General features: G+C 40.3%; 1 protein-coding gene across 1 annotated transcript in view; it reads right to left on the bottom strand.

Moving 5' to 3' along the window:
- LOC138000073 (85/88 kDa calcium-independent phospholipase A2-like) overlaps positions 1-3,488 on the bottom strand; it is a 12,635-nt gene extending 9,147 nt beyond the window's left edge. Inside the window, exons 1-3 of the mRNA XM_068846224.1 lie at positions 3,192-3,488; positions 1,550-1,778; positions 880-1,027 (exon numbers count right to left, since the gene is read on the bottom strand). Coding sequence (XP_068702325.1) covers positions 880-1,027; positions 1,550-1,778; positions 3,192-3,412 — 598 coding nt within the window. The 5' untranslated portion in view covers positions 3,413-3,488. The remainder of the gene's footprint in view (positions 1-879; positions 1,028-1,549; positions 1,779-3,191) is intronic.
- Between the last annotated feature and the right edge of the window lie 7,365 nt (positions 3,489-10,853).

Raw genomic sequence — 10,853 nt, 5'->3', positions numbered from 1 at the left:
TAATCAGTAAAATTTCCTTCATAATTTCAGAGAAGACAATATCATCAATATCATTATCACTCAATTTGCTGACCATGTACTCACAAGGAGATAAATTATATTAAAATATAGCATTCATTCAACAGGATATATCTACCTTTAGACCATGTAAGTTCCCCAGCAGCAAACTCCTTTTATGTGGCCTCAGATACATGAGCCTTTTTTTAGATGCATCTGCCAAGAAGGCTACATTTGATGGACTTAGTAGCATAGACAATGAGACCATGCAAAAACCAGGAACTACTTGTCCTACTCTTTGGGAAACAGTGCACTTATGTCCAGGTTTGACCCTAATTAGATGCACGCCCAATTTTGACATCCAACACAAAGTGTCCCTTTAAGTCTAAGCATTTGCTACCTATTTTCAACAATAAGGTAAGGGTAAAGGTTAGCGTTATTTTTTGCTTTGGGTAAAATGCAGCAGTTAATCTTCACTTAACGAGCAGCATTTGGGGGACACTTTGTGACATAAATTGTCTGTATTCTTAAACAAAAGTAATGTTGAAGTTGCCTAGAAGAGCAAGGGGACACTTCGTGATGCTTATTGAAATCCGCGTGTATCTAATTAGGGTCAAACCTGGACATATCTCAAACAGTGTGTGGGTTACTTAACGTATGCCAAACGTTATTTTGTTAACAAGGGTCATCAGATGCACCCTAAAGTGCATGTCCCTTGTCTGAAAAGACATGAAGGTCTAACCTTTTCCTGATGTGGTTACAAAGGCAGTTAACGCTCAGCACATTCTGTGTCTTCTTACTACTGTAATATTACACAGCAAGGTAGTATAATGACCTTGCTTTTACTTTGCATGCACACTTTATGAAGCTTGATTGACATACCAAACTCTTGGGCTTTTTTCAGCATGGAATTCAGTACCTCAGGATATTTTTCAGCAGCATAGTGTAGAGGAGTGTTACCAAGTTTGTCTTTTGCCAGAAGCTTCGGATCAAAATCCATTAAACTTTTAACAAAATCCAGTTTACCACTCTGCAAGAAAGTATTCTCAGTCAGCCAACTAGTTTAAAGATTGATTATTTTACAGGAAGGACACCAGCTTTCCATTACATCTCAATCACAAAGGGTATACCCAGGGAGGTCCTGAGTGAAAGTCAACAACATAATACAAACCATATCTGTGAGACTGGAACACAGTAATTTATGTTACATGTATGTGGAACTTACCTCATCTGTGCAGCTATTTTGTAGGTTTGTCCCTCCCCCCCACTCACTAATTATCCGAAAAATTGTCCCTGATCAAATTCAAATGTATCCCGACCAGGATACAATTCTGCAGTTGTTGCTCGCTCTGGATCTTTTGCTGCGATTATTGCAGGAAAAGTCTAAATATATAACAAAGCACTTAATGTCTGGTCCCTCAGGAAACTAGTTAGTTTTGTTTTCCCTAGAGTCCTGATGTTTCCCTCGACTTTGTCTTGGGAAACATGAGGACTCTTGGGAAAACAAAACTAACTGTTTCCCTCAGGACGATACATTAAGTGTATACTGTACCCTGGATGCTAGATGTAGAGGAGTCCTCTTTTTATCCTTGCATGCACTGTCAATGCTATCTGATATTGCTTTGTGTTTTAAGCACTCTGAGAGACCCACATGTGATGCAACATGGGCTAACGACCAATCAGGGTGCTGTTCCAGGCAAATTATCAGTTCTTGAAGGACAGCACTATTGTAACATTTTGAAGAACTTTGGAAAAATGGTGAAAGCTTCTCATGAAGGACCCTGAAAGTGAATTAATGACAACATATTAAACCTTTTTTATCATCATTATCATTGTATGTAGACTTCATGAAACCACCACGCAGAACCAAGAGGCCAACTTATATTATGCCAATATTATTTTAAAATGTCATTATTGGTGCTTTACTTATGCACTTGACAACCTTTCCGTTTAAAAAAGGAGGAACAATGATTGCAGGAAACAAAATGTAAAACCATCAACCAAGTGTCAAAAAAACTTGCAATTAACCCATTGACATCCAAACTGGCCAAAACCGGCCAGACTTAGTATCTTTAATTACTCTGTCTGACGCCAGACGATTTTACTCATCAATGGGGAACCCCTGGGAGTCAATGGGTTACGAAAACTCAGAAATGAATAAAGTACCCCAAAACCCTCAATTTGGCTTCCCTACTAGCAGAGGTCTCCCACGGCGAGGCAAAAATGCTTTGCCATGAGAGACCTCTGCTAGCAGGGAACAATTTGGCTAACCCTTGGCCTAAAACTCAACTTTAGGCCTAGTTAGGCCTACGGTTAGCCAAATTGAGGGTTTGGGGGGTGCTGAATTCATTTCAGAGTTTTCGAGTTTTCTGGGACTTAGGGTCTTTGTTTTCGAGACACCCTGCATAAATATGTTATAGAGTGCGAGAGAGGTTCTAGAGTGCAATACAGAAGATGGAGTGATTTTGTTGAGTATATAATAAATAAAAAATTGTATGAACTTGCTTGTGCATTTCATGATTTATGCCCGTGGGGAAGGGGGTGGGGGGGAAGGGGTTGCTCATCGCAAATTTTGAAGAGAACTCCTAATAGGTACCAAGATCCTGTCTTGTGGGCATGGCATGACATTTTTTTCACCCCTAAGAGGCACCACATTATGGGTTTTAATTAGACAAAATAAAAAATAAGTTAATTGTCAAATGTCTCTGGTCATAATTTTACAGCTCCATACCCTAAAAGATACTGCTAAAGCTCCCACCGTGGACCTTTTTGAGGCTGAACACGCAAAGAGGAACCAAAATCGCATTCATCTATGGCTCATACAATGTTGAGAAATTTCAAAGCATCACTCGTGCCCATAAATCATGAAATGCACCTGGGTTCATACGATTTCCTACTTATTTTTCTCAGATAGAAAGGATAACCTATCAATGATTTTAATTTTCTCTAGGCAAATTTTGTCTGTAAAAGGTTCCATATCCCCATTTAGGGATCCACCAAACTTGCTTCTTTTGGTAAGTTGAGTTTGACATTTAAGAGAACACGTGGCCCGCGATGGTGAACTTTGATGGGGATGTGGGCCGGGCAAAGTGTGGGCTACATGTGCCACGTAAACAAAATAACTTGCAGCTGTGAATTTGATCATTGCAAAAAAAATTATTTAAATTAAATTTAAAAATAAATTGTCTACGCACATGAACTTCTTCCTCGCTTCCGCCTCTTCCGGTAATCGGTAAAGACTGAAACAGTTTGGTGAATGATCAGGGTTAAAAAGAATAGCTTCAAATCGATAAGATGTGATCCTGTACAATCGCAAAGCTGCCGAACCATCGATCCTCTCCTCCAAAACGGTGGCGTCATTATAGTGTGAAAAGACCGTTTCTTCTACACGAGACCGCGATGAATTGGTTCCCATCGTTCTTGGAGAAAATTAAGCTTACATGGAAATCGTCGATGGTCAAGAAAACACCATAACGTCATCACTCGACCCAGGGCACTCCTTGAATCACAGGCAGCCCAGAGGCGGAAGGTAGACAATTAAATTGGATGAGGGGGTAGTTTCTAAAGAAACTGTGGTGCTGCGTCGGTGGGGAAGTAGTATATGGTTTATCAACGGAGTTGATAATGTAAATTGACCACCGTACAGACATTCTAAAAGCTGACGTTTCGAGCGTTAGCCCTTCGTCAGAGCGAATCGAGGGATTATGGGTTACGTGTAGTTTTTATAGTAGAGTAGGAGCTACGCTATTGGTGGTAACATGGCAACGTGAAAAGTAGGAATATATTAGTTAAATGAAAAGCGTTCGTTAATACCGTGAGGATTAAGGGTGCCGATTTGAAAGATGAATTTTTGTTCCAGATTCTTGCGGCTTTCCGTCGTACCTAGATGTAGGGAAAGGCCGCAGATAGCCATGTGTTTTTTGGAGTGGTTAGGCAGATTAAAATGGCGAGCGACTGGCTTAGATGCATCCTTGTCATTCTTCTCAACATCGCGAAGGTGTTCGCGGAATCGGTCACCTAGTCGTCTACCTGTCTCACCAATGTATAATTTATTGCATAACGTACAGGTTATGCAATAAATGACATTTGCGGAGGTACATGTGAAACGATCGGTGATCTTAACAGATCGCTTAGGTCCCGATATCTTGCTAGTGTTAACAATGAAAAGACAAGTTTTGCATCGTGAGCGCGCGCATTTGAAAGTGCCGGGTTGCTCGTTGGTTTTGAGCGCGCTTCTAACTAAAAAGTTGCCTACGTTTTTGTCGCGTTTGAATGAAATAAGTGGAGGTTGCGAAAAGATTCTACCAGTCTCGGGATCATTTTGGAGTAATTTAAAATTACTAAGAATGATGCTTTTGACTGCGTGATTATGAGGATGGAAAGTGAGGGTGAATGGAATTCTGTCATTCTTATCTTTCTGTGACGTTTGTAGTGACGACTGTCGATCAAATTGTTGGGCGCGATGATGGCCCGCTTTGACCACAGAGACAGGATAGCCACGTTTTTCGAAGAACTGGCACATCTCCTCTGATTTGCTGGAAAAATCGGAGTCATCACTACATAGACGTCGAAGTCTAAGAAATTGAGAATAGGGAATGGAGTTCTTGACATGTGATGGATGTGACGATGAATACAACAAATAACTGTGTGAATCAGTAGGTTTGTAGTGCACACTAGTACATAGCACGTTGCCTCTAATAGAAACTTCAAAGTTTCTATTATTATTGTGAATTGATTGAATGCTCTCGACCAATCAGATTTTCATAGTGAGTCTGATGTATAATAAAAGGATTTGTATGGGAATCTCGATAACAAACGGAAAAAGATATTTACCCGCAAAAGTTCTCAATAACAAAGCCGCACTTTATTGTCGTGGTGAATTTCATCAGTCACGCTCAAACTCCGGCGATGGCCACACGGATAAATTTTCTTCTCCTTGACCAAGTTTCAAGGTCCAGCGAGTATCCATTGCTGAGAAACAGCGAAAAATATTCAAATTTTCAAAATCCTTCGAGGCTCAGTTACAACGAATTTGGACACGGCTGGTCAACCGTTCTATTGAGCCTCGATGCGGTGAGAGCAAATAAGTGAGCCCTGTCAAAATTCGTTGCAAGCGAGCCTCGAAGGATTTTGAAAAATTGAATATTTTTCGCCGTTTCTCAGCAATGGATACTCGCTGGACCTTGAAACTTGGTCAAGGAGAAGTAAATTTATCCGTGTGTCATCGCCAGAGTTTGAGCGTGACTGATGCCGGAGAAGTGTGATTTTATCGGCGAGATGCGAGGTAAGCTAGCAATTACTTTCCAGCCTTTCCTTTATTTTGGTACGAGTGACAACTCGGGAATTTGAGAAGTCGCTTAAATCGCATTCAATCAGGCAAATAACCACACAAAAAGCGAGAAATTCACCACGACAATAAAGAACGGCTTTTTTATTGAGAACTTTTGCGGGTAAATATCTTTTTCTGTCTGTTATCGAGATTCCCATACAAATCCTTATAATTGTTTACCTTCCGACTCTGGGCCGCCTGTGGTGGAGTGAGGTCTGGCCAGCGATGGATGGAGTGGTCGGCCTTCCTATTATTTTAGTAACGGCCTTCCGGATAACTTCACTAAACGGCGTCAGAATGGCTCTAAACTCGGCAAAAGAGACAAGTTCGTCACACATTTGAGGTAGGAAAACTTTATTTCAAATGAGATAGTTATTTACACAATTTTTTTACGATCGGTGATTTTCCCATACAATTCTCTATATACACAAACTGTCGCATACACCACGTATTTTCAGCTTGGGGAGCCTGTGGTTTAAGCGTGCCCTCTGAGCATTAGGCTCGACTTCCGCCGCTCACTCGGGTTCGGGTATCCTCCCCGAGAAGAGACGGCTGGACGCGTGAGCGATAGATTGTGTCTGTGACGTAAATTCAAAATATAATTTATGCGAAGTTAATAGTTGCGGGGAAATAGCATTAGACATCCCAAAAACACTGATTTTAAGAAAACAGAAATTACATAACAATGCTTAACCCTTTCACTGCCGAGGGCTTCCCCATTGACAAGTAAAATCGTCTGGCGTTAGACAGAGTAAAATCTATAAGTGTCAATTTGTATTTTTAGCGGTGAAAGTTTCCAGATGATACGAGCTTGAGTTTGTGGTTAAATGATCGATGATTCAACTGGCGAATCATCAACGAAATCTTCGGCTGCTTTAGCTGTCAGTCGACCACATCGGCCCCCTCGTTTTGCCAGCAATAAACTCAGCAGTTCTTTCAATTGATCTTGAGGAATTTTACTTGCTCTTACATTAGCCAAGTATGAGGAGAAAATTGCAATAGCAATGGACTTGAAACCGTATTTTGACCTTGGCGCCAACTGGAAAATCAGTGAAGTCTGCGAACTCAGGCGGTAGAAAACGACACAATTACCATTCTCCAGCTTCTCGAACACTTTTCGTTGTCGCAATCTTGGATGTTTTCTATCTTAAAGCACTGTAAACGTCAAACAGGCCGGGTCAAAGAATACCTTTGCAGCCAAAACATATAATTTATGCCAGACGGATTTGTACAGGCGAGTTTCTGATTGGCGGAGATTAACAATGGCTCACCTCACGCGTCCAGCCGAGATTTCGGGAGTGAGCGCTGGCTTATTTCCCGAAACAGCGGCTGGTAATCGAGCCTATCTGAGCATCTGATACCTTTGTAATACCAAAGTTCACTGAAGTTAAGCCCAGTCCAGCGGGGTTAGTGTTTGGATGGGAGACCAAAACAATATACCCCTCATAAAACAGAAGCATCGGACCGAAAATACTATTAACGCTAACAAATGCGAACTCAGCAAGGTACATATTTTGTTAGCTTGCTTTATGCAAAACAAGAACATCATTCTAAAAGCTTATTCTGCGCAAAAAGTAGGTTCTGGAGGTAATTTTGAGAGTGGAAATCAAGGTTTTTTTATACGCGGCAGACCGCAAATATACAAACTCACGATTTAATTAAGTTAACACACCAGAAAGACGCTAACCTCATTTTGACAAGAAAATGCTTTACTATTGCCATAAAAACTATCCAGTTAAGCTCGCATATCATAAAACATCATGAATTCATAAAGGCCACCTTTTCCAGCGAACAATTTTTTAAAACAAACAACATATCTGCTATTAGAGGCAAAAACCTCTTCTATTTCTGTCGCCGCTGGGCAACGATAAAACTCTGCTGGTTCGTTGTGTACAACTTTATTCTCCGATTTTACATTCAGAACGTTCAACAACATCGCTTTCTCACGCACATTTTTTACAAAAACTCAACTCATCTCTTTTACTCGTGCGGACGAGGTCCCTAGCAACGGGCTGACGTCATTGGTATCATAGCAACGCGACCGGAAATGAAAGTTCAGGAAGCAGGAGGCACAATAGCCCACTTTCGATATATTAAAATTCAGTCCTAAACAAAAGGCATCATCTCGAGGCTCTGGGGAATAAATATAAGGACTTGTATGAGTTTATTCCCCAGAGCCTCGAGATGATGTCTTTTGTTTAGGACTGAATTTTAATGTCTCGAAAGTGGGCTATTTCATTACGTGCGTGAAGGGAAGAAACTCAATCGTGTCAAATATGCGCAATATTGCAACAAACTAAATTTCAGGATCAAACCGTTTCCATGAAGAACCTTTTCCTTGAATAATGAAGCACAAAATACACGACAAGCTTTCTTTCAAATAATTCTTGGCTCTTACATTTCCAATTAATTTTTTTACCTGAAGACTGCAGAGTTGATCACAGATCCACGTAAGGTGTTCGATTCGTTCAATCGTTCTCTGTCTTTGTTGAACCCATAAGTTACCAGAGAATTTCCCATTTGGTTTCAGTGTTCTACATAACAGCACACCTGGTTAAATATTATTTTAGAAATACAGCTCACTTTGATTTCGGCTCGACGGGCGATAGATTGTTGTCGAAGTCCATTACTCGTCACTTTTGAGATTCCAGGTGATGGTTTTTCACCGCCTGCCTAGTTTATCCAACTGACTTTCCATTATTGAGCTCCATAAGGGTATATTTTATTTAAGGATCCACTAAAACGCCATTCGCGTTACATGACTTTCGACGCCATTGCAGGCTAAGTTCATGATTCTCCTGTGTCCACCAGAGAAATCTACGCATTTCCACTACCCTCTCGATCTTAAGAAAATACGCGCAGAAGGCTCTATGCACAAAGACACCACTTACCAGGGGAGTGACAGGCAAGACTTTTACCGACACGGAAAAAAAAAAACGGAAAATCTACCCATTTTCCGACTGGGATTGCCATACGGCAACCCAGTAGCAAGTGAAATACACGTGACAGTGTCAATGGCACATGACCCACGATCTGCAACGTCCCTCCTTGATCTTGAATCCTTTTAACGGCAACAGCATTGGTGTCGTGTGGGTTATCATCATTAACTATGACCTCGATATAACTAACAGTTTGTTCGTTTCCCCTCAAGTTCGTTACATCGAGGTTTTCGATATAACGAACCCTCGATTTAACGAACAATATTGGCCGGTCCCCAGCGCCTTCGTTAAATGGAGGTTCCACTGTATTCACCTATATTCAACCTTTATTCAAAAATTTATAGTCCTGCAACGGGTTACCATCACGCAAGACGCCTTAATAAAATGAATAAAAAATTCCACTAATAATAATAATAATAATAATAATAATAATAATAATAATAATAATAATAATAATAATAATAAGCATCAATCATTATGCAATATTAAAATTCATCATTGACTAAACTTTTTTAAAACGATCTGCGGACTTGATGTTGACAATTTCGCTTGGCAACGCTTTCCAGTCCTTGACAGTTCTACAAAAATAACTATTCTTATAAGTCTCAGTACTTGGCAGCAGTTCAATAAACTTGTTTTGGCTAGAGTTCCTTAAAAGTCTTCTGCGCTTCGTAACCGAGTCTGGGAAGAGCAGGCCGCCATCACCATGAATTGCTTTGTGGAACAAGGTTAAACGCGAGATTGTTCTTCGCTCCTTCAGGGGTATCCAGTTTAATTCGTTCAAGAAGTTTGTAACTGTTCCTGGTTCGCGCGTGTAACAGTTTTTAACGAAGCGTGCGCCTCTTCTTTGTACCCCCTCTATTTGTTTAACACCTTTTTTTAAGTGAGGGTCCCAAATTGAGTTTGCGTATTCCACGTGAGGCCTCAAAGTGACTTTGTAGGCTGCCTCTTTCACTCCCTCGGGACAACTACTCAGGTTTCGCCGAAGAAATCCAAGTGGTAGATTAGCCTTCATGACTTTGTTATTTACATGCTGACCCCAATCGAGGTATCTGGACAATTCTACGCCTAGGTAATTTGCCTAATTTGCAGTACATTTCAAAGTTAACGGAACGTGCCGTCTTCGATCAAACGCATGCGCATTTGACATCACATGGCTTATATCTTTCATTCCAGTCAGCGTATCGAAAGTGTCACAGTACTGAGACTGCACTTTTAAAAGTGCAAAATGACATCCTAATGAACTTGGATTCTCAACGTGTGACTCTCCTTGTGATACTGGATTTGAGTGCAGCGTTCGACACAGTTGACCATAGAGTGTTATTGAATCGCCTCAGGACGAGCTTTGGAGTCCGAGGATCAGCATTGGAGTGGTTTGCATCCTACCTTCTTAATAGATCGCAACGCGTGTCTTTTGACAAAAATTTATCGGAGAAGTTCAAATTGCAATGTGGTGTTCCTCAAGGATCATGCTTAGGCCCACTGCTATTTACTATCTATGCCAGAAAGCTTTTTTGAGGTTATTAAGAACTATCTACCACAATCTTACGAACACGCAGACGATACTCAGCTGTATCTTTAATTCTATGCTGACTTGGCTAGTTCGCAAAATGACGCAGTTGAAGCAATGGAGCAGTGCATACAGGCTATACGATCGTGGATGATAAAGGACAAACTACGCATGAATGATAGTAAGACGGAGTTCATGATTATAGGCACCAGAAAGCAACTGACTAAAGTGAACATTTATGGTCTTACTGTTGGTGAGAGCAGTATAGTTCCCGTAACTTCAGTTAGGAACCTAGGATCATGGTTTGACCAGAACCTGAGTATGATTCCACACATTAATAAGATATGTAAAGCTGCGTCCTTTCATATCTACAATATAAGGCGGATTAGAAAATACCTCACCATCGATGCCACACATACGCTTGTTCACTTCATTGTTATTGGTCGTTTAGACTATTGTAATAGTCTTCTTTACAAAGTTCCCGCGATATACGTAAGTAAGTTACAACGCATCCAAAATAGTGCTGCCCGGCTCGTATGTTCAAGACCGAGGTTTAATCATATTACACCCGTCTTATTTTCTTTGCGCTGGCTACCCGTTACTTACCGTATCGAGTTCAAAATCTTACTATTAACGTTTAAAGCTATATATCAACTGGCGCCGTCCTATATCTGTAATTTAGTTCGGTTAAAGGATAAATGTAAATACCACCTTCGTTCTTCTGAAGAACTACTATTACAGTTGCCCATAAAAAAAACAAGGAAAACTCTGGGAGACAGATCATTCCAAACAGCTGCCCCTGTATTGTGGAACAGCCTTCCTGCAAATATTAGAGACATCGAAGACTTTTTGGTTTTTAAACGAACTATAAAGACTTATTTATTTAGGAAGGCTTTTGCCTGTTATTGTTACATTGATTACTTTTAATTTAAATTATTAATTTCTAGTATTCTTAAGTATATTTTATTGTAATTACTAGGGGTAGTTTTAGTTTTAGTTGTGAGGCGCATTTGATCATATTCAGATGCTAATTTGCGCGTAATAAGTAATAAATTATTATTATTATTATTATTATTAT

Source organism: Montipora foliosa, chromosome 4 (assembly GCF_036669935.1).
Source record: "Montipora foliosa isolate CH-2021 chromosome 4, ASM3666993v2, whole genome shotgun sequence".
Classification (NCBI taxonomy): Eukaryota; Metazoa; Cnidaria; class Anthozoa; order Scleractinia; family Acroporidae; genus Montipora; species Montipora foliosa.
The sequence above is the reverse complement of the archived record's forward strand: the minus strand, read 5'-3'. Positions and strand labels throughout refer to the sequence as shown.